This window comes from Eupeodes corollae, chromosome 1, assembly GCF_945859685.1.
Source record: "Eupeodes corollae chromosome 1, idEupCoro1.1, whole genome shotgun sequence".
NCBI classification, from domain to species: domain Eukaryota; kingdom Metazoa; phylum Arthropoda; class Insecta; order Diptera; family Syrphidae; genus Eupeodes; species Eupeodes corollae.
The window spans coordinates 13,042,432-13,068,030 of NC_079147.1; the positions used below are offsets into that span (position 1 = coordinate 13,042,432).

General features: G+C 36.0%; 1 protein-coding gene across 1 annotated transcript in view; it reads right to left on the minus strand.

Annotated features, from left to right (window-relative positions):
• Positions 1–25,599, minus strand: part of LOC129943030 (uncharacterized) — a 225,153-nt gene that overhangs the window by 151,268 nt on the left and 48,286 nt on the right. Inside the window, exons 7-9 of the mRNA XM_056052234.1 lie at positions 14,854–15,612; positions 5,986–6,411; positions 5,568–5,751 (exon numbers count right to left, since the gene is read on the minus strand). Of these exons, the coding sequence (XP_055908209.1) occupies positions 5,568–5,751; positions 5,986–6,411; positions 14,854–15,612 (1,369 nt within the window). The remainder of the gene's footprint in view (positions 1–5,567; positions 5,752–5,985; positions 6,412–14,853; positions 15,613–25,599) is intronic.

Consider the following 25,599-nt stretch of genomic DNA (forward strand, 5'->3'; position numbering starts at 1 on the left):
AGTATAAGTATAAGTATAAGTATAAGTATAAGTATAAGTATAAGTATAAGTATAAGTATAAGTATAAGTATAAGTATAAGTATAAGTATAAGTATAAGTATAAGTATAAGTATAAGTATAAGTATAAGTATAAGTATAAGTATAAGTATAAGTATAAGTATAAGTATAAGTATAAGTATAAGTATAAGTATAAGTATAAGTATAAGTATAAGTATAAGTATAAGTATAAGTATAAGTATAAGTATAAGTATAAGTATAAGTATAAGTATAAGTATAAGTATAAGTATAAGTATAAGTATAAGTATAAGTATAAGTATAAGTATAAGTATAAGTATAAGTATAAGTATAAGTATAAGTATAAGTATAAGTATAAGTATAAGTATAAGTATAAGTATAAGTATAAGTATAAGTATAAGTATAAGTATAAGTATAAGTATAAGTATAAGTATAAGTATAAGTATAAGTATAAGTATAAGTATAAGTATAAGTATAAGTATAAGTATAAGTATAAGTATAAGTATAAGTATAAGTATAAGTATAAGTATAAGTATAAGTATAAGTATAAGTATAAGTATAAGTATAAGTATAAGTATAAGTATAAGTATAAGTATAAGTATAAGTATAAGTATAAGTATAAGTATAAGTATAAGTATAAGTATAAGTATAAGTATAAGTATAAGTATAAGTATAAGTATAAGTATAAGTATAAGTATAAGTATAAGTATAAGTATAAGTATAAGTATAAGTATAAGTATAAGTATAAGTATAAGTATAAGTATAAGTATAAGTATAAGTATAAGTATAAGTATAAGTATAAGTATAAGTATAAGTATAAGTATAAGTATAAGTATAAGTATAAGTATAAGTATAAGTATAAGTATAAGTATAAGTATAAGTATAAGTATAAGTATAAGTATAAGTATAAGTATAAGTATAAGTATAAGTATAAGTATAAGTATAAGTATAAGTATAAGTATAAGTATAAGTATAAGTATAAGTATAAGTATAAGTATAAGTATAAGTATAAGTATAAGTATAAGTATAAGTATAAGTATAAGTATAAGTATAAGTATAAGTATAAGTATAAGTATAAGTATAAGTATAAGTATAAGTATAAGTAAGTATAAGTATAAGTATAAGTATAAGTATAAGTATAAGTATAAGTATAAGTATAAGTATAAGTATAAGTATAAGTATAAGTATAAGTATAAGTATAAGTATAAGTATAAGTATAAGTATAAGTATAAGTATAAGTATAAGTATAAGTATAAGTATAAGTATAAGTATAAGTATAAGTATAAGTATAAGTATAAGTATAAGTATAAGTATAAGTATAAGTATAAGTATAAGTATAAGTATAAGTATAAGTATAAGTAAGTATAAGTATAAGTATAAGTATAAGTATAAGTATAAGTATAAGTATAAGTATAAGTAAGTATAAGTATAAGTATAAGTATAAGTATAAGTATAAGTATAAGTATAAGTATAAGTATAAGTATAAGTATAAGTATAAGTATAAGTATAAGTATAAGTATAAGTATAAGTATAAGTATAAGTATAAGTATAAGTATAAGTATAAGTATAAGTATAAGTATAAGTATAAGTATAAGTATAAGTATAAGTATAAGTATAAGTATAAGTATAAGTATAAGTATAAGTATAAAGTATAAGTATAAGTATAAGTATAAGTATAAGTATAAGTATAAGTTAAGTATAAGTATAAGTATAAGTATAAGTATAAGTATAAGTATAAGTATAAGTATAAGTATAAGTATAAGTATAAGTATAAGTATAAGTATAAGTATAAGTATAAGTATAAGTATAAGTATAAGTATAAGTATAAGTATAAGTATAAGTTAAGTATAAGTATAAGTATAAGTATAAGTATAAGTATAAGTATAAGTATAAGTATAAGTATAAGTATAAGTATAAGTATAAGTATAAGTATAAGTATAAGTATAAGTATAAGTATAAGTATAAGTATAAGTATAAGTATAAGTATAAGTATAAGTATAAGTATAAGTATAAGTATAAGTATAAGTATAAGTATAAGTATAAGTATAAGTATAAGTATAAGTATAAGTATAAGTAAGTATAAGTATAAGTATAAGTATAAGTATTAAGTATAAGTATAAGTATAAGTATAAGTATAAGGTATAAGTATAAGTATAAGTATAAGTATAAGTATAAGTATAAGTATAAGTATAAGTATAAGTATAAGTATAAGTATAAGTATAAGTATAAGTATAAGTATAAGTATAAGTATAAGTATAAGTATAAGTATAAGTATAAGTATAAGTATAAGTATAAGTATAAGTATAAGTATAGTATAAGTATAAGTATAAGTATAAGTATAAGTATAAGTATAAGTATAAGTATAAGTATAAGTATAAGTATAAGTATAAGTATAAGTATAAGTATAAGTATAAGTATAAGTATAAGTATAAGTATAAGTATAAGTATAAGTATAAGTATAAGTATAAGTATAAGTATAAGTATAAGTATAAGTATAAGTATAAGTATAAGTATAAGTATAAGTATAAGTATAAGTATAAGTATAAGTATAAGTATAAGTATAAGTATAAGTATAAGTATAAGTATAAGTATAAGTATAAGTATAAGTATAAGTATAAGTATAAGTATAAGTATAAGTATAAGTATAAGTATAAGTATAAGTATAAGTATAAGTATAAGTATAAGTATAAGTATAAGTATAAGTATAAGTATAAGTATAAGTATAAGTATAAGTATAAGTATAAGTATAAGTATAAGTATAAGTATAAGTATAAGTATAAGTATAAGTATAAGTATAAGTATAAGTATAAGTATAAGTATAAGTATAAGTATAAGTATAAGTATCCCTAACTTGGCGTTGAAATCTCCTATAACACACATTATCTCCGTTTTTGTTTCATTATATACTCTGTCCAATAAATTTTAGAAGTTCGAAATTTCTTCGTAAGTTGCTGTTTTGGTCGGGCATAAACCTGAATTATCGTCATTTTTGTGTTTTGTATTTTTAAACATAGACTACATATTCTTTCACTAAAAAATCGTACATTTATTATTCTGTCCTTTAAACTCTTTTTGATGAGAAATCCAACTCCATGCAAGCCTTTGGTCTCACCAATGTAACAGAATATATCATTCTGGTTTTCAATTATCTCTTGTCCAAAAATTCTTACCTCGGATAGTCCCAGCTGATTGTTGATAGTGCTTTTCTTAGTTCTGATTGTTTTGCTTCTGTAACTAATGTTCTTACATTGTATGTACAAATGTCTAGAGAGTTTTGGATTGGCCTTGGTTTGATGGGTAGTTTGGAGGGATTTGGCCGTCATTTCTCACGATGATGGCTAGTCGGCTTGTTTCCATATACAAAAAATTAATAATTCAAAATATAATGGGGGTCATATCAATTAACGCAATAATAATAGTTTTGAATTAAAGGGAATTCCTTCGAAAAAAAAAAAACAAACAAAATATCTCCCAGGGGTGGTCATGAGCCCTACGGGTTTTCGTTTTCCCGTCAACAGACACTTTAACCTTATCTAATCTCATACAAATATGATAAATTCTTTGTTCCAAGCACTTGCTACAGACAGCCCGTTAAAATTGCTCTCCATCTGAAACCATTTATTTTTTGATTTTTAATTTTATTTTGTAAAACGAATCTTATTCGTACTCATGCAGTTGCTAGAGTAGTAAGAGGGCCTGAAATATACAAATCCCGGATAATAACTATCTGATTGTTTTGAAGAGTGATGCTCTTCTAACTCTATGTAAGCCTTTTCGTCTGTTTTACTGCACAGGTTCTTTTTTTTAATATAAAACAGCATTTTTTGAGACATCCAAAGTCATGGAAATGCTAATGAATTGTTAGGTTAAAAATAATTCCGGCAATAGAAAGCTTTTTTTTATGACAGGCAATACGAATTTTGCACAATAGGTTCACTGTTCAATGAACACTCACTGTTCACTGTTCGTTTAGAAGAAAGTAAGATTGTACTTTCAGTACTTTCACACTCTTCCTGATTTTTATCAATAATATCGCAGCTTTGCGTATTCCTTTTAAGATTTACAATATCGTTCCTTATATGTCGACCCTTTTTTTTAATAGGAGAATTTAAATATTTACGGAAGACGTTTCGGTATCCTTAGGCGATAAAAAACGCAGAACGGACTGATAAGTTTCCCCGGCAACGATCATTTATAGCTCACTTGCGGAAAGTGAAAATATTCTTCTAGGAGCTTTGAAGGGCAAAATGTTCTCAATATTAGTGACAAAATTCGGACACTGGTCTATAGGAGAGGATGCAGAAATGTTGGGTATCTCGCACAAACTAATTGCCGTAATTGCGGAGACCAACATGAAAGGAAAACTGTGATTCTCTCCCCCTGTTCTGTTCTAGAATGTTATTTTTAAGCTTTGGAAATTCATTAAAGATCTTGATAAACTTTCCGAGATGAAAACCAAAGACCTGATTTCATGAAGCTGGTGGTCATTGCAAACTGAATAATTTATCATAAACTTCATGGATACTAAGTACACCCTTTAAATTCATCTAAATTTATCAATAGCAATTTAATATGGCCTAAAAAACAATAACAGTCCATCAGATGCCGAGTGACAGATGTAAAAAGGGACAAATGTCAAAAGTGACAATATCAAAAGTGGCAGATGTCAAAAAGGACAGATGTCAATAGCGACAGATGTCTAAAGTTTTAAAAACACTTTTCTGAATTCACTGTCCAATATTTTAAAAAATGAAAATGCTAATAAGTTTTGAAGTTCATATTTTTCTATCGAACATCTCAAATCACGTTGAATTTGAAATTTAAAAAAAAAAGCGTTTCCTGAAAAATGCTTTCTGACATTTACATAGCATGAAGAGAAAACTGAGAGAGAATAAATGGCAAAAGAAAAGGGGGAATATGATCTTATTTTAAAATATTATAAGAGATTTTGGAAATTCTAAAATTTAAATAATAGATTTTTTAACATGAGAATTTTTTCTTGTTAAAGTTCAACAATTTATGTTCTGTCAGTTTTTTATTTTTAAAATCCACACCCACGCAATTTTATGAGAGTCCTTTCTTCATTGTCGATATCTTTAATGGTTCTTAGTCTATGGAGGACGAAAAAACGTCACGAATGTACAGACGTACATATACACGCACGCATAGACATCTATCTAAAAAACTTTTATTTCTAGTCTAGGGACCTTGAAACATCGAGAAATGTCAAAATTTTTAATTTGACAAATCGCAGCGATTACAATAACTTCCTATGAAAAGTTAAAAAATAAACCATCAAATCAGGAATCAAATCCTCTACACCTTTAAAATCTTCTTCTTCACGTCAACATGACCTACAAACTATAAACTCCCTTACAAGACTTTATGTCGTGTTGGTGCATATCTCAACCCACTTATTATATTTTTCTGAATTTAAAATGAAAACTCATAAAATAAAAACCACTGAAAAAAAGAATAAGTACAGAAAATCAGTTCATTTCTTTGCCCTACTCAGGAGTCAGGGCAGATACAGAAACAGGAATGGAACTCACCTGCAATCAATGTTGTTGTGACTTCCATTAGGTCATTCTGGCAATTTAGATCCAACGCTGTCGCGTAGTTATGATAAGCGAACTTCAAGCAAATCTCCACAAAGTTGAACTCCGTCCAAATCTCACGGAAATCGAAAAAGTTGAATGCTTTCAACAGGACTTTCAGTGCATAAATAATGCCACACTGTGAAATCATACAAAATTCATAAAAATAAGGATGAGTATTCCTTCCATTTTTTTTACTGAGGTCAAATTAAATTTCTACTATAACAGAAACAACAACAACTGCTGCAACAAGGACGAACCACGACTAGGATTTTGCATCTTCAACGTCACCGTAGCCGTAGATATGGCTGTAACGGTGATTGTATGTAGTCGTCGTCGTCGGCCTCGTCCTGGTCACATAGAAAACACTTACCTGCAAGTTTCTATCATTCAACTCCATCAGTTTGTTTGTGAGTCGGTACAAAACTTTGGCCAAAACTTCGCCATTTGCCAATCGCTCCGACTGACTGTGCTCGGTGAGTAAATCACGGATTGGAATCGACATGCCCTGGAAGAAGCGATAGTCGTAGAAGTCCCACAACAAATTGAAATTGGTACGATAGAGCTCTTTCGAAGACGTAACACGAAGTCTTTGGGGTGTTGATTTCGATGCTGTAGCTGTGCTATATAAAGTCCTTTCAGCCATCTGCGTTTGTCGGAAGTGCTCCTGTTCAAGTCGACGGCGACTGTAGTAGCCTGATATTTGAATAATAAAACGGCACAAGCAATCAGCGGTATGCTCCCTGACGCGAGAATCATCGTCGCCAACAAGTTGCATCAGTTCGTCCAGAAATGTATTCTGTCCCACAAAGAAAAAGAAGATTGATTATTATCATCGCAAGGAGTTCAAAGATGGAGGAATTTTTTATTTGTTTGAATTTCACTTTGATATTATTTTTTCTTATTTTCTTTCAATCCCACGTCCGTTTTTGTCGTTCTGAGGGGGGTTTTGCTTGGAGCCTGGAAAGGACATGGAGGCTTTAAGGCATGTACATAGTTGGCTATTGGCTAGTGGGGGGAGAGAGAACAAAGTGAAAACAGATTGAATGGTTCCTAAACATAAAAAGCCATAAACCAACCATTTGGAACCGCAGAAACTACATTGAATCAGCTATTAAGTTTGTTTTCGCTGGAAACTTGAAAACCAAGACCGAAAAGCGAAAAGCGAAAAGCGAAAAGCGAAAACGGAAACGGAAACGAAAAGAGGGAGGCAAATTTGTTTACACGAGTGGAACCAATTTATTTTGCTGACGATAAAATCAAAATCGAAGCAATGGCATTGGGAATACAGCAGCAATGGGAATGGGGGGAATGGGAATTCAGTTGGATTTTATTAGAAATTGATGGTGATAGGGGTGTACAATTACAGATATGGCTGTTTTGGGAAATTTGAAATACCTACATTCGTCGTCGTCGTCTAAAAATAAATGACATCTACTCAACATACCTATTATATGAAATGCGTACAATTGAGGAAGTTATACATTTTAGAAATAGACCAATACAAATTTTGGGAATATCGACGAAAGGTTATTACCTTAATGTAATTTAAGTACATTGTTTTACCTTCAATTCTTTGACATTAAATCTAATGCAGATTTAAGGAGTATTTGGTTTTGAAAATACCAAAAGTGAGATAGCAAATATATTAAATGAATGTTGGAAGTACAATTACTTTATAAAGCCAAAGTCAGAAGTACTAAACTATAGTCCTGTCGAAGAGGTACCGAGTGTAAGTTAGGAGTCTAAATTTCGGTTAGAAGAACAATTTTAAAGAAAATTATATTTTTTACTTACAACTTTTCAATACTAAACCACTTTAATAATTTTTTTTTCAGAAATATTAAACTTTAAATTGTATAAAATTTTCTAAAATTTGATTCATCAATTTTTGTAAACATATAAACAAACAATGTGGTTCGAATCCGAGTTCTACTAGATTTTAACATTGAACATAGGATAGAGTTGCCTTCTGCCATTCTTATAACAATTTTAATTTTTTAAATTCTCCTTATTTTTTTGACTTTTTTAACTTTTAACATTTGTTGCTATAATGTAACAGGATTAAAAAGTAACTTATTAATGCCAGATTTCTTTAAAATTAGTGTCAAAATATAACATATTTATTTTACTCGAAACATTTGTGGAGGAAGGTAAAGAGCTTCAACATAGAAAATATTTCGAAGGCTGTAATTTTAAATGGATACCCGCCGCCGTCAGAAATTTTAGATTAGGTCGAGCTAGCGATTATGCGGAATTAAATTTAATATTGCTAACAAAAACATATTCAAATGGTAGACAGCGGAATTCATGAGGACACAAGCGTCCACAGGTTTTTCTCAAAACATAACTCTGTCTTTCAACTCCTACTCTCACCTCCCCGCTGTGAACATCGGGTGCCTAGTACCTCAACTGGAGATTGTGTTCCAACCCCAGTGGAAAGTTGTTGGGGGCAGCAAATCAGAGAGGGGGGGAGAGGTGTTTCCACTAAGGCACCTCTCCTTATCCAGACGGCAGCGGACGAATTCTCGAGATAGATTCAACGGTGGCGTCTACAGTTCCAGTAAGGTTGAACTACTTAGTGAACACCTTATAGGGCTTCTTCGACATATTCGGAGCCCAGGCCTGTAAGGAGCGGTTTTATCCGGCTCCCCTTCCTTGGAGTTAAACTAAGGATCTGGCCCTTCAGGTTGGGGGTTGTGCCGTCGGGGTGACTTTCTGGCAACGTAAAAAATACCTTTAGTTGCGAAGCACCAACGAGCCTCGGATAAAGACGGATTGACTGTTGATAACCCACGCAAACGAAAGAAGAACAACGAAATTCGGATATGTACGTGCAATGTTAGGTCCCTTAACAGACCAGCCGAACAATTAGCGGAAGCCCTAAACTGCTACAAGGCAGATATTACAGCCATCCAAGAAGTGCGATGGGATGGACCGGGCAAACGCAAACTAAAAGACTGCGATATCTACTACGGCGACTGCTACCGAGAACAAAGACAGCGTCTATTTGGGTGTGGATTTGTTGTTGGAACTAGGCTCAGGCAAAAAGTCTTGAGTTTCAACAGTGTGAGCGAGCGCATCACAACAATCTGCATCAGGGAAATTCGCCAACATAAGCCTAATATGCGCGCATGCCCCAACAGAGGAGAAAGATGAAGACACCAAATACATATTCTTCGAGCTCTTGGACAATACATATGAGCAGTGCCCTGGCTATGACATTAAAATTGTCTTAGGAGATTTTAATGCTAAGCTAGGAAGAGAAGACATCTTTGGTGGGATAATCGGGAGATACAGCTTGCACGACACTTCCTCCGACAACGGATTCAGGCTGGTCGATTTCGCTGCGGGGCGAGGCGTTCTGGCAGCTAGTACGCAGTTCACGCATCTCAATATCCACAAGAGGACATGGAAATCTCCTGATCAATCAACCGTCAACCAGATTGACCACATTGCGATCGACGCACGACACTTCACCAGTATCCAGGATATCCGAACATACCGAGAGGCCAACATTGGCTCGGACCACTACCTCGTTGTAGCCAAGGTACGGCTACGGATATCCCGATCCAAGCCAAAAAAAGTAAGTACTGTGAGAAGATTTGACGTTAGACTGCTACAACCGCAAGAGACTGCAATGTCCTTTTCCGATCGAGTCTCTAATAACCTCTTAAGGAGTCCTATGCCTCCTGCGTTAAGCATTGAAAACCAGTGGCAACATTGCCTTGCAGCCATCAGAAATGCCGCCTCTGAAGTGCTAGGTTTCACACTGCCACCACAGCGAAACCCTTGGTTTGACGACGAATGCCGGCAAGCACACGCAGCGAAACAAGAGGCATACAAAACGGTGCTGCACAAAAGGACTAGAGCTGCTCGCGAGCTCTACGAGCAGAAGAGGAAAGAGGAACACCGGCTTCTAAGATGGAAAAAAAGAGAGCATGAGAAGCGCGCGATCGAGGAGATAGAGGGATGTCACAGCAGAAATGAGGTTACCAAAAGGTAAAAAAAAACTCCCAAGGGTACCATCTACGAACCGAAGCCTGTAAAGACGATCAGGGGAACATCGTAGTAGAACCGCAGTCGATGCTGAGAATATGGAAAGATCACTTCTCCAAATTATATAACGGCGATGACGAACCGAATTCCACTGAAAGGGAGATAGAACCACTCAACCTCGGCGACGCAGATCAACAATTCCGCCTACCCGACCTTGACGAAGTGAAGATAGCTATATCTAAACTTAAGTCAAACAAAGCTGCTGGAGCTGACGGCATCGCTGCTGAACTATTCAAAGCAGCAGGCGATGACTTGGTAGGGAGCATGCACCAACTCATCTGTAAAATATGGTCGAAAGAAAGCATGCCCGATAAGTGGATTCTGAGCATAGTGTGCCCGATACATAAGAAAGGAGACCGTCTAAACTGCGCCAACTACAGAGGCATCAGTCTCCTTAACATTGAGTATAAGATCCTCTATGCAGTATTATGTGAACGTCTGAAACCATTCGTCAACAACCTGATTGGTCCTTATCAGTGTGGCTTCAGACCAGGAAAGTCCACTATCGACCAAATATTCACACTACGGCAGATCTTGGAAAAAACCCAGGAGCTTCAAATCGATACCCACCATCTCTTAATCGATTTTAAAGCCGCGTATGACAGCATCTATAGGGAAGAGCTCTACAGAGCAATGCCTAGTTTTGGCATCCCTGTAAAATTTATCCGTTTGTTCAGAATGACGATGAAGAATGCACGCTGCTCTATTAAGGTCGGAAAAGACCTCACTGATGCATTTGTTGTCAAAAAAAGGCGATGCACTGTAAGGCGACTTCTTCAACATCATTCTGAAAAGAATTGTGCAAAACTCAACGGTCAACACTAGAGGCACAATTTTCCAAAGGTCCTTCCAATTACTCGGATACGCAGATGATATTGACATGATTGGAAGATCAAAGCGTGATGTCACTGGAGCGTTTTTGAGCATTGCGACGGAAGCGAAGAAGATGGGTTTAGTGGTCAATGAGGGCAAGACCAAGTATATGCTGTCATCAAAAAAGGACACTGAACAACGACGTCTTGGACAAAACGTCACCATGGACAGCTATAACATTGAGGTAGTTAAGGACTTTGTCTACCTAGGCACCGCTATTAATGCAGACAACGACGCCAGCGCTGAAATCAAACGAAGAATAACTCTTGCAAATCGCTGCTTCTTTGGACTTAGAAGGCAATTGAGAAGTAAAGTCCTCTCTCGAGCATGTAAAATCACCATCTATAAGACACTCATCATCCCGGTTCTCATTTATGGCGAGGATGCCTGGACCCTGTCAAAGAAAGATAAGAGCGTCTTAGGATGCTTCGAGAGAAAAATTCTTCGGGTGATTTTTGGTCCCGTACGCATAGATGGGGAATGGAGAAGAAGATATAACGACGAACTGTACGGGCTGTACAGCGACACTGACCTAGTTAGCAGAATTAAAGTCCAACGGCTTAGATGGCTAGGTCATGTAGAGCGGATGGACATCAACGCTCCAGCCCGGAAGGTCTTCGAATCCAATCCCGATTGACGGCGCAGTAGAGGAAGACCGCGACTCAGGTGGCGCACGCAGGTGGGAGAGGACCTCAACCAACTTGGCGTGCGAAACTGGAGACAGCTAGCTAGGGACCGAGCTGGCTGGAGAAGCTTGTTGGTTGAGGTCCAGGTCCGCCCCGGACTGTAGCGCCACCTTAAGTAAGTAAGTATCCGAATAAACTAAGGAATCAATTAAGTTATTAAGTTATTATTATAATCTGATTGACGGCAAATTTGAACATATCACCTAATAAGAACTTTTTTGCTATATTTGTATTTTTCATTTTAAATGATTGCGTAGCACCTTTTTTTAAGCAAATTATTCAAACATGGGCTTGCAAAGAAAATTAAATATAAGTAAAAATTTCAATCTCAAAAAGATTCTTAAAGCCTTCCACACTAATTTCTGTCCCATTTTTATACAAATAATAAATTAACCTTTTTTTATAATAAGCGCACACTCAAGAGGATATTATTACCCTTATTATGCAGAGACACAGTATGAGCACTAAGAAGAGGAGAGAGGGTTTTAAAGGAGATGTTGGTGCACATTGGTTTTGAATTCCTGAATATTGCAATGACTAGGAATGACAGAATATGTAAGGCATTCCACATTCGCTTAGTACGGCTAAAGAACGAATCTCTGTATTTGACAGTAAGGCCGAAGTTGGAGGGCGAGTACTACTGTTGAACCGTTTAAGGGGAGGAACGCAGCTGGCTATTTCACTAGAGCATAAACCGATAAAATAACTTTAAAAAATTGTCAGACAAGAAACTTTATGACGATGTTCAAGCGTTGATTTATTACGAAGTTGAGGGTTCAATCCCTGCCTGTGCCACCTTGCGAGGAATTGACAAATCCTTCAGGAGTAATTCTTGTTTCGGCCTAAAATTGTAGTTTCCTTCCATTCCTGACAACAGTACTTGCACACAGGAATGGTTGAGAGTTGTAAGTCACTAGGCCTTGGTTCACAACGGACTGTTGCGCCACCCCATTGGATTTGAAGTAAGTGCAATCGGTCGGAAATTATGGGATGAGGAAGTTTCGCCTTTCTGGGGGATGGGCTGGACAAATGTAGTTTTCCATCCCCTCGGAACGAGACCTAAGAAATAGGACAGATGAAAAAGCTTACGCAATGGTTTTTCCAGCGTTGAAAAACACCCCTTCAGAACAATAGCAGGGATACCATCCGGCTAAGCGGATTTATGTGTTAAGGTCTCTAAGGATTAGTGCCATAGAATCACTTACTTGCTCAAGCACAGGCGGACTCATAACACTCACTGGCAGCGTACAAATATTTGCAGACTGCCTAGCAAAGAGAAGAGATTAGCTTTCTCTAAAGAGCTAACAAAAGAAGTGTCATTGACAACGAGCGTAGGGACTGATCAAGAGGAAGAACTCCTCATATTTTTTACAAATTACCAAAAATTGTTACTGCCTTTGGGACATTGCAGTATTTTTTGCCGTAATTTTTGGGCATGTTAAAATTTTTCCCCTGGAATATGGGCGTTGCAGACCTTTCTGCCTTCTTTGAATCTTTTCCGGCTTTCCTCAGTAGGGTTGGCTTTATAGCAACGGAAACTTACTTTTTTGGCCCTAATATCCTCTTTAATGCTCGCATCAAACCATGCGTTTTTCTTAGGTCTGATGCTTTTAACCCTGTTTGGGGATATAAGTTCTCATTCCCAGGATAATCAAGCTTGTGTCGCTAGCGTCAACGTCATTATCGGTAAAACATAGTGACCAGTTTAATATTCTGAAGTAATTATTGAGACCGCCCCAGTTGCGAAGATCTCAGCAAACACTCCATCGGGTGTTGTGTGGCCCGAATTTTGAAGCCATGAAGAATTGTGTACATTGAAATTGCACGTATCAACTATTTCAGTGCGAACTTATTCAAAAAAACTTGGGTTTTTGCTTCGATCCCGGTCTGTGTAACCTAGTCCTTTTACGGGTTTTGCCCCTTGAAAGGAATTGACAAATCCTCAAAAAATAATTCTTGTCATAAAAGTGCTTTTTAAATTAACCGTTCGGATTCGGCATAAAACTGTTTGTCCCCTACATTTCGCACATGACTGGCAGACAGGAATGGTTGAGAGTTGTAAGTTACTAGACCCTAGTTCTTAAAGGACTGTTTCACCAGCAAATTTTTGTATTAAACATACTTATAACACTTACACAAAATTAGTATTAAAAATATTGCCTTAGACGGCGTTCAAAGTTAAAACACGCGAAAAAGTGCATTACATACACAGTTAAGTCACAGACGATTGATGACACCTTGAAAGAGAATATTCGGCGTGTAATTGCTGACATATACGGCTCCAATTGCTGCAAAAAGCGGTCAATAACTGGGATCTTAAACCCAACATTTATTTTTTAACTGCCAAATTCTTGAATTAATTTAATAAATCCAAACAAAACCTAAAAATTTACGCAACAATAATGAAGGCAAAAACTCTTTTTTTATAATGCCTTGAGATATTTGAGGTTTAAAAAAGTTTCGTGCTTACCATAAAGTGATTACAAAGTCATAGCTACAATCTCTATTGTATGACTTAATGTCTATGTTAATAAAAGAATATGATTTAATATTTGAATGACTTGATTTCCTTTATACAGAATGAAATTTTTGAAGATACAAATGTTTTTGAGAATTAAAATACAAACATTTTGTTCTATACGAAGTAACCTCATCTTCCCTGGAAAAAATAAGTCCTTAAAAAATTGAACAAGTGATGTTGAAACCATAAATCGAAAATAAATTGATCACGAAGAATTGTTCAGAATAGAGGGCCCACTTACCATTTTTGAACAAAGGCTAAACATTTGGTTGCGCAAAAAAATAAGATGGCCATAAAAACGTATTGAAAGACCTTAAGTGGAAGCCTGTTGTCCTTTTTATGTATATTTGATAGTCAAGGATCCTTCTCTAAACAAAGATTAATCCCTTTAAAAATACAAAAGATACCACTTAAAAAGTGCACTATGAATAAAAGGTCCTTCAAATTTCTAACCGGTCGGTCGGATGGCGCAACAGCTTTTCAAAATTTTCTTTCTCTCAAAAATAAAAAGAAAACTTAATACAAATTCATTTTCCAAAACATACAAATACCAAAACTACTTATAAACGTAAATGCTCTGGGAAATTTACTTTACAATTCGACCGAGTGGCTTTTCCATTGTGGATCAATTTCATTTATCTCAAAACAGAAATAAAACACACACAAACAATTGATTCCAGAATCCAGCATAGGTTCAGGTAGACACTGCTACGCCATTCTTCAAAAAAAAAAAATAAAACCAAACAGGGACATTGCGATTTTTGGAAAATAAAATTCCAAACCAACTCGCAAAGAGAGATCAAAGGGGTAAATAAATATAAATCCAAGTCTATTCAACGAACTCAACACAACCAATGGCAATGGCAACGGACCACTTCTGGAAGCCATCAGGATAAAGGTACTGGACTCAGGACTGCTTCGCATACAGACTGCTACGTATACCTACTTTCAATCAATTTAAAATAAATTTGAAAAATCACAAAAATCCTTCCATTGCCATCCCAATGCCGATGCCGATGCCATCCTGACTCCAAACATAATAAGAGGCTGAAACTTTATTCAAAAAAAGGCAAAAATTGTTCTTCAACTAAAAAAAGCTTACCTCATAAGTACTAGCAATATCATTTCCGTAATATTCTCGAATTGCATCATAGTCCAGATTCGATATAACTTCAGCGTATTTATTCAGGACCAACCAATATTTATTGTGATAGCACAGGCGAAGTTTGCTCAATAGCAATTTCGGGGATATGATGAAAAAATCTCCAGCTTCTACTTGTCGTCCTTGTTGTCGTGGTTGATGGTTTCGTTGATTGTGGTCGTAGTTGAGCTCGTGGTCTAGGTCCTGGTTTTGGTTTTGGTCCTGGACGACGACGTGGACAGCCGATGATGCAGAGCCTGGACGAATAGGACTACTTGCAATAGCACAATTGACTTTTTCGTCAATTGCAACTACCGATATTCCATTACTTGGGTTGTGGTGGTGGCGGTGGTGGACTTCAAAACATTTCAATAGATTCTCAATAAGTGTATCATCATCAGCATACAATGAGTGGTCCTGGTTTTGGTCCTGCTCCTGCTTTTGCTCCTGGTTGTGACTCTGACTCTGATTTTGATTCTGGTGGTGCTCCTGATTCAGATTCTGGCCACTGCCATTACTCACTCCAATGTCATTAGTTTCATCCGGTTTATGTTGGTGACTTTTACTGTAGCCCTTGCTCTTGCTTTTGTTGCTACTAAAGGCTGCTGTCTCTTTTTGGATGAAGGACGCAGTCAAATATTTGGACATCAGCAAAGGAAATATTTTATCAACCGCATTCAGGGCATGTATGACCACTGTGTGAATGTCGTCCTGTAAGCCCTGTATTCGCATAAAAGAAGATAAATATAAATTCAATAAGACATTTTAAGGAATGTGTATCCAACAACAACAACAACACACCAAACATCATCAATGGAATATCGGTGAGTGGGTTTGCATATAAGAGAGGGAGATAGATATACATAGATAGTGTATAAGGACGAGAATGAGTTAAGGCGAATTTTTAAAGAAGCTCAGAAAAATTACGAGTATGGGAACAGGAAGCCGAACAAAAACTTTTCTTTTCATTCTACCTACTCTATGAAAGTTGGAAGTAAGAACTATATTTTTTCTTTGCTATTTTTGGAAAATATATCTTCAGGAGGCGGGGTTGGATTAGAAAATAGGCCTAAAATTAAATAGGCCTAAAATTTGAAATCTTGTTTCTCTTAATCATTTAACAGAAAACCCAAAATGTTTTCAATTTGATTCAATTTAAAAAAGAAGATTAATATTCCTTAAGTATTTTTAACTTTCCCTAGATAGTTATTAGAGTCCATCCATTTTGTCCCTGCGCTACACAATTAGCGCTGGAGAGCGCTGTTTTGATACCACAAACTCGTTACACTCGTTACAAAAAAAGAAGATAATTTTAAAACTGATTTATATTAACAAAACTAGTTTTGTCGCGTTCAAAAAAAGGAGATCATGTCTTTAATGAAGATCTTAAGGGCATGCTCTTTCGTACCTTGACATTCTAAAACTGTTGGTCTCCACAGCTAACGAAATGGGTATTATGAAGGTAACCCAATTTCACTGCATGGTGAGTGTCCAGTACATATTACAGTAAGCAGCATAAAAGTTCGATAGAACTTACTTACTCAAGGTGGCGCTACAGTCCTGTGTGAACTAGGGCCTCAGCCAACAAACTTCTCCATCTAGCTGGGTCCCTAACTAGATGTCTCCAGTTTCGCGCTCCAAGTTGGTTGAGTTCACTTTTCCCTTGTGCGCGCATCTTATCCACGGTCTTTCTCTACTACGCTGTCCTGTGGGTGTGAATTTGCAGACTTTCCGGGCCGGAGCATTGGTTTCCATGCGCTCTACGTGACCCAGCCATCTTAGTCGTTGGACTTTTACCCTTCTGGCTAAGTCTGCGTCGCTGTACAGCTCGTCGTTCCATCTTCTCCTCCACTCCCCTTCGAAGCATACGGGACCGTAGATCACACGAAGAACTTTTCTTTCTAAACGACCCAAGGTGCTTTCATCCGCTTTTGTCATAGTCCATGCTTTTGCACCTTATAGCACGACGGTGGTGATAAGAGTCTTATAAAGCGACACTTTGGTAACTCGAGAGAGGAATTTAGCACTCAATTGCTTTCTGAGCCCAAAGAAATAGCGGTTAGCAAGTTATTTTTCATTTTATCTCAGCGCTGGTGTTGTTTTCTGCGTTTACAGCGGAGCCTAGGTAGACGAAGTCCTTGAGCACCTTAAATTTACGTCTGTCGATAGTGACGTTTTGGCGACAGCATGTACTTTGTTTTGCCCTCATTAACCGTTAAACCCATTTTTGTCGCCTCTTCCTCAATACTCACAAAAGCCCCATTGACATCACGCTGAGTTCTTCCGATTATGTCAATGTCATCAGTAATTGGACAGACTTTTGAAAGATAGTTCTTCCAGTCTTGACGTGTGAGCTCTGCCCTATTCTTTCACTATTCTTTGCGATGTTAAAAAAATCGCATGACAGCGCATCACCTTGTCTAAAACCTTTATTGACATCCAAAAGGTTCTGTTTAGTTGTTTCCAACCTTTATGGAACAGCGTGAATTCTCCATGGTCATCCTGAATAAACGGACGAGTTTGGGATGTCAAAACTAGACATGGCTCTATACATGCTGTCATATGCGGCTTTGAAATCTATGAAAAAATGGTGGTGTTGATTTGGTGTTCTTGAATTTTTTCAAGGATCTACGGTAATGTGAATATTTTATCGAGTGTGGACTTCCTGGCCTAATACCTCACTGATACAGACCTATCAGGTTAATGACCATGGGCTTCACTCGTTCACATATTACGGCAGAGAAATTTTTTTAAGCGATGCTAAGTAGAATGATTTCTCTCTAGTTAATACAGCTTAGATGGTCTTCTTTTTTCAGAATCGGGCAAACAAAACTAAGGTTCCATTAATCGGGCATGCTTTCTTTCGACCATATCTTACAGAAAAGTTGGTGCATGCTCCTAACCAACTTATCTCCAGCTGCTTTAAAGAGCTCGGCATTCAAGCCATCCGCTCCAGCGGCTTTATTAGACATCAGCTTAGATATGGCAATCTTTACTTCGTCTAAGTCGGGAGAACGGGATTGTTGGCTTTCGTCGTCTATGTTCAATGGATCATCCTGCCTGACAGTGGAATTCGATTCGTCGTCGCCGTTATACAGTCTGCAGAAGTGGTCCTTCCATATTCTTAGCATTGACTGCGGTTCCACTATAATGTTTCCACTTTCGTCTTTGCAGCCTTCGGTTCTAGGTACCTGTGAATTTCGTTTCACCTGTTCATAAAACTTTCGAACTTCATCCCTGCTTTTAAACCTCTCAACATCTTTGAGTGGTACCCGTGGCATGATGGTTAGTGCGTTGGACTGTCATGCTATAGGTCTTGGGTTCGATCCCTGCCTATGCCATCTAAAGTCTTTTCACGGGTACTGCCTCTTGCGAGGAATTGACAAATTCTCCAAGAGTAATTCTTGTCATGAAAAAGTGCTTTCTCAAAATTAGCCGTTCGGAGTCGGCATATAAACTGTAGGTCCCCTCCATTCCTGACAACATTACTCGCACACAGGAATGGTTGAGAGTTGTAAGTCACTAGGCCTTGGTTCTCAACGGACTGTCGCGCCACCCAATTTATTATTATTTTATTTATTAACATCTTTGACCGCATGCTTCTCATCGCTCTCTTTTTAATTCTGAGAAGTCGGTGTTCTTCTCACCTCTTTTGCTTTTGCTGCTTGAAACCCAGCACATCAGAGGCTGCTTCTCTGATTGCGTCTTGGCAAAGTTGCCACTGGTTTTCGATACATTGTGTTGGCGGCAGAGAACTTTGAGGAAGGTTACTTGTAACTCGGTCGTAAAAAGATTTGGCGATCTCTTGCGATTGTAGCCTTTCGACGTTGTACCTTCACCCAGCATCTTCCTGTTTTGCCTTGGGCCTGGAAACCCTAGGAGCTACCTTGGCTACAACGAGGTAGGGTTCCTCAGAAAGTTCGGACATCTATGATGCTGGAAGCATATTTTCGATCTGGTTGACTGTAGATTAATCTGGAGAGCTCGAAGTTCCTTTGTGGATGTTGAGGTGTGAAAAACGCGTACTGGCTACCATGACGTTTCGCTCCGCAGCAAAATCTATGAACCTGAATCCGTTGTCGGAATTGTTGTCCTGCAGGTTGTTTTTCTCGATTATTCCACCAAAGATGTCCTTCCTAGGGAACTTGGCATTAAAATCGCCCAGGACAATTTTAATATCGTAGCTAGGACACTGCTCATATGTTTGGTCTAAGCTCGAAGCACATATCTTTGGTAGTGCCATTCTTCTCTTCTGTGGGGGCATCATGCGCGCATATCAGGTTCGGTAGATCGGATTTTGTTATAGGTAAACCATATCTTCCTGAATATGCTACAATTCTACATGCGGTGGAATTTTGCCAGAAAAATTGAGTACATTTTGCCATTCAGCTTGAAGTATTTATAGACTTAGAGATAAGATTCCCGACCCAGCTCCACATTTTTGATCTCTCAGTAAAGAAAGTGGTATCGAACTCTTTGTTGACCAAGCAATTAAACTCTCTTTCAAGGAAGGGTGCAGTAGTTGGTATCTGTCGACAAAACTATCCGCTGGGACCAACTCATTAGTGTTGTTAATGTTTTGGTCTAAACATATAAAGATTCAATTGTGCAAGATCGATAGGGCATTGTAGGGCCAACACTGGATATTCTTTAAACCTTGTTCAGTTTATCGATGTTGTATTTCTTGTAAGGCGCAGGCGTAAAAGGCAATACAAGCTTTCTTAACCCGTTTTTTAATGTTTACTTTTCAGTTTATTTTGACGTTGTCTTATAGTATCAAAGGATTTGACTTCTTCTTTAATCTTCCGAAATCTTTGACAATAAATCATTACACCAGCCGATGCAAGAGTAAGATCCATTGAATAAACATATTCATGAGAAAATCTGTTGGTAAAGTACATTAACGGAAGAATTTTCGATAATATCTAGTAACTCGAGCAGACAGCCGCCGTCTAGCAATATTCTTGTGTTAAATCTTCAGAACTCCGGTTAAAGTCAATTGGTCACCTCGCAGCTGCGAGTTTACCTTTTCAAATGTTATATTTGTGGGGAACTTTGAAGCACTAATCTTATGACAACAATCCAAAAATTATTTAAGACTTTCGGTCAATTTCATACAACTAATCTGAGGAGTGACAAAATGCACTTCTGCGCAGCCAGAAGAGCCAGCCACTTGAAAAACGTTGTGTTCAATTATTGATGGTAATGTATGGTCTTACTTAGTTGAATTGTTTCGATAACTTTTCATTTCATCCAACTCTAAAAGAAAATCTTAATGTGTTAAATAACAATACCTCGATGGCTGATTGTGATTCGCTTTTAAGCGACGAAGCAGTTTCAGTCCCAACAGCTCAAATTTTTCAACTGGTTTTACTATATTTCCGGCCGAGAAGATTCTTAACGATGACACAAAAGTTCTCTAGTTATAAGACCTGTGACTGCAAACTGTTTGAACTGAATTTCAGCAATTACATTGCTTATTTGAAGATGTATTGTTCTATTTTTAGTACCTCAAAAAATGACAGCTACCGCAAAATCAAGCGTCTTATTTAAATTAAAGCCTCTTATAAAAAAAAACTCTAAACTTGCAAAAGAATGGGTAATATTATTTAAATTTTAAAGAAAAACTAGTATTTTGTTCATGCTATCGATTTTCGACTTTAGACCAAATAACTTCTTACAAAATTTTAAGCATTTACAAAAATTTAGCCATAAAATAAAAATATCAAATCAATTTTAATGACCTGCCTGTCCATTTTTTACAATTAGCACCTGAAAGGCAGGCCCTTTTTTTCAAATAAAATCAAAACTAAATCCAGCCGTTGAATTTTTGGAAGAAGAAAAATAAGATATTTTTTCAGCTCACTCCTTCTATTTAGGTATCGTTGCTTAAGGATAAATTTATAGCATCAGATACCTATTTGGAGGAATGAAGCATAATATACACCAGACTATAGTAAGACGAACTGAACCGAAGTCAGTTTTTCAGTTCTTTCATTTCGCATGTAAAAGTCAACGAAACCTTTTCAGTTATTTTTTTTTCAGTCCTTATTTTCTTTTATTTTCATTTTTCATACTCGTATCTTGTTGGGTTAGGTTGAATTGCGTTGCTCCTTTTGTAAGAGCGCTGCTTCTTTCCTTAAAACCCGAGATAAGCGCAAAGCATTCCTTTCATACTCGCTGACTTTATACTCGTACTCGTACGTATAGAATAGAAGGTATACCTTGAACTCCCTAAGGGCTGTATGTGGTATAATCTGCATGGCATACAATGAAAGGAAAGAAAAGAATTTACAAACTTTAATGGCTCTGATGGCATCCTTGTGCCAGGCATACCTATGCTTATATGGTTTCCCATCATACTTATATGAAGCTAGAGAGAGAGAATTACACATAAGTAAAATGCTTCAGCTTCTTGAAGCTGATTACTCCTACGGCTCCTGGCTCCGGCTTCGACTTCGACTTCGCCATTGCCATCACCATTCTATTATTATCAGAGAATAAGCACATATGGTTTGGGGTGAAAAATATACAAAAGATGGCACTGGTTGCGCTGAGTTAGTTCTATGGAATTCTGTGCAGTTTGTCATAAGCACTTTTTAACTATCAATTCGATTATACAAGTGTACAGTCTCTTCAGCTTCAACTTCAGTTTAACAAACAACAACAATTGACTTAGTTGTAGCATGAACGACGAATCTTATGCCTTATGTGCTTCTTAGAACGAAAATGCTGTGAACCCTTTATTTCACTTGAAACTTTCCGTGTATACCGTTTTCTTCATGACCATGTTTTGATGTTCAAGGTGGAGGAAGGAAAAACCCTTAAAACAAAACAGAATCATTAAGAATTCTTATTCTTTGAGGCGAATATTATTGTTGTTTCATTTAATAAGTGAGGGTTTTTCGTTTGAGGACATTCCGCAACTAGTAGTTCTTGACGACTTTAAAAAATCAACGTGTTTGATTTTTTAGACAAACGCACTAACCTAACGTTCTTTACAGCTTATAAGGTCTTAGCCTTATTTCTGAAATTATCGATTTCTTAAAATAAAAGAAAAGTTGTATTGAATTGCCCTCTTTTATTGCAGCTGTCACTTTAAATGTTGCCATCTTTTGTAATTGGAAAATTTGACGCTTCAAAAACGCAATAAAATTATTAAAAATCACAACAAAACGATGAATGTTTTGCAGTCACATTTCAACACACTAAACAATTTGGGATCGTCATGATGATCTAAACGTGTCGTCTTTAGGAAAATTTTTAGTTTTATTTTTAACGAGACGACCGACCGCAAAAGCAACTTATCACCGAAAATATTGGAAGAAAATTTTTCTGACCGTTTTTTTTTTCGAAGTGGCAGCTTTAAAAATTATTATTATTATTATTGTTATTTTTATTATTTCTTCACAAAAATACAGGCTCACTTACATTTTAAAGATTAACAAGCATGGCTATTAAGCCGTCTGCCGGTTATATCTAAATTTTAAACATTGAGAGAGAAGTTATTTTGAACATTACATTAGAGGTGCACTAATGAATTTCTATATTCAACAGCTTCCGAGAAAAAACGGATAAGAAGTTTCCAACCACCCTCACTATTCAAAACTCCAAGACAGTCCTCAAACGAAAGGAAGCTCTTATTGAAATATAAACGCCGGATCTTTATATCAATTCTGTGAGGTCTATAGTTAAGCTCAAGCATCTCCGTGCGAACCTTAAATATCAGACTTATCTCAAAAAAAGTGAACTCGGTTCGAAAATAATTTGCTTGCCCGATTGAGAAATGTCTGAAAAATGTTGTCATCTATAACAGAAATACAATCGTAAAGTTCCTCCACGAATCTAGATTATCCAAACAAAACGTCAAAGGAAAGTTATGTTCTGATGCCAACTCACTCCAATCTTTAAAAGGTGTGTATCTGTAACGTAACGCTGTTAGGAGAATCCTTTTCTGCAAATTGTTGTTAGATCTTTGCATGACTTTGATTATATAGTCTGCATTCGCTTTTAGATTCTTTAAAATAATTGGTGGTAGTCCCGACTCAACGTGTATGGCATAATTGGGGATATTATTCATTTCCATAGCAAAGGCAGCTTTTAACGGTTGAATCAAACACTTTAAATTTCGAAGCCGGATCTATATTTTTGTTATTGAAAAAATTTGACCACTTACAGACTTACAGTTAATAGCTGCTTTTGCTGCGGTCAATTTATCTTTTATATGTCTTCGAAAGTTTAGATTGTGTGTTATTGTGAAACCTAGATATTTGAAGTCCTTCACTACAATAACAAGGTCATCTGCATAAAGGAGCACCTTGATAAGTAGATCACCAAAAACAACACCACCTGTCATTTATAAGGAGCGAGAAAACCAAGGGACTCAAAATAATGCAACCCTGTGTGACACCTGTTTCTGACCTGAATTGTTTCGACGTGTTCATGCTATTTTTAACCACAGTCGTATTTGAGAGAAGTTGCTCATAAATTTGTATAAATTTTGTTGATAAACCGATACATGAAAGTTTAGATAATAATAAGCTTCGGTTGATGGTATCGAAGGCTGCTTTAAAATCAACGAGAAATGCATAACGATTTGTTTTCTTCTCTATAAAGCGTCTTGCAACACTAGTGAGAGTAAAGACTTGGTCCACCGTGGAGAGATTAGCACGAAAACCAGCTTGAAAACAGCTTATTTTATTATTTCTGAATGAAGAATTTGAGTGAATAGCTTCCGAAGTGAACTGTGGTTTCAGGAAGGTTTAGGTCACCCTTTTTAAAAATTGCAGAGATGGATGAAGAACGGAAAGAATTTGGGATATATTCTTTATCAAAAATTCTGTTAAACAAAACCTTTTTGTAAAACTCAGCCGGGGTGCCATCTAAACCCGGAGCTTTGCTGTCTTTCATTTTATTTAATGCAATGAGCAGTTCATGCATGGAGAATGGAGCATCTAACTCTTCAATGTGAATGTACGGTAACGCAAAGCTGAACTGAACTGAAGAGCACGAAGACTACCACAGACATGGTCGTTAAATGTGAGGATGCGATTGAAAATTATCCCTAAATTTCTGGCAGTTTTGACATAGTCAATGACTTCGCCTTCAAGCTTTAAGGGATTAAGTACCGAAAAATCAAAGGTTTTGCGATAGTTTGGAAGAGCTGTTGATTTAAGAGGATTTAAACAAAGATGGTTCTTTTTGGACCACTCTAGAATGAGGAGCAGGTCCTCATTCATTAAATCTACGGCATAATTTTTTGCTACAAAGAGTCGACTTATAAGGTGCTGTACATGATCAGCATAAAGACGAATCAGACAATTTTTACCAACATAAGGAAGCTCGTTTACATATAATGAGAAGAGGATTGGTCCGAATATAGATTCCTGAGGCACTCCAGCTAAGACATTGAGAAAGGAAGAAGAACGTTCACTTGTCACCACGCATTGTTGTCTTCCGCTAAGATACGAATGAACAAGCTTAACTATTTCTTTATATGAAAAATATTTTTGGTAATTTTAAAATTTTTAAGAATAATTCAATTGATAACTTTTTAACCCAACAAGAAAACGCACAAATTTTTCAGCAAAATAAATCGACAAACAGTATGATAAGTTATCAGTATGGGTATCCCAGCCTCTTTTTGAATTCGAATGCGAACTCACTTTAAAAAAAAATAGCCGTCCCGTCGAACAGGGAGGATATAGAACCCCTATTCCATATCAATTGTTTCTTTTTCAATACGAAAATAAAATCTATATTTTGAAAACTGTTACATCTACAGACAAAAATTAAGGCTCAAATTGTACTCAATTTATTTGCTTAAAATAGTAAAACACGATTGTATTTAAAAAAAATTCTTCTTCAGAACAAAAAATAACAAAAAGCCAAAAAAGCGTCTGATGTATGCACACTGCCGGCCAATAGAATAGGTTCGCAGCTTTTACAAGGGAAAAGGCTTGTTTCTCCAGAATAAAACTTTACAAACAGCTTTTTTCTTCTGTATCCTGAAATCATGTTTCACTATCGATCTATATACAAGAAAGGGACAAATTATAATATGTCCTAACTAAGAGGACACCTCTGTCTATCCACTCCTACTCTCACCACCCCGCGGTGAACATCGGGTGCCTAGTACCTCAACTGGAGATACTGATATTAGTTTTTTAAATTTTCTAATGAATACAAATATAAATGAAAGAAGTTAAAATATATCTTAGGGCCGAAAGGCATTAGTATTAAGTATAATTGATAACTTAGAGTGTCCGTATGGGACCATTAAGTAAGTTGTAAGTTATGGATAATTAGGCTAATTTTATGAGTTGAAAACCTCAACTGGAAATTAGGTTCCAACCCTAGTGAAAAGTTGTTGGGCGAAGCAAACGAGAGATGGGGGGAGAGGTGTTTCCACTAAGGCACCTCTCCTTATCCAGACGGCAGCGAATGAATTCTTGAGTTGGAATCAATCGGTGGCGTCTACAGTTCCAGTAAGGTTGAACTACTTAGTGAACACCTTACAGGGCTTCTTCGACATATTCGGAACCCAGGCCTGTAAGAAATGGGTTATCCTGCTCCCCTTCCTTGGAGTTATACTAAAGATGTGGCCCTCCAGGTTGGGGGTTGTGCCGTCGGGGTGACTTCCCGACCACGTAAAAAGTACCTTTAGTTGCGAAGCACCAACGAGCCTCGGATACGGACGGATTCACT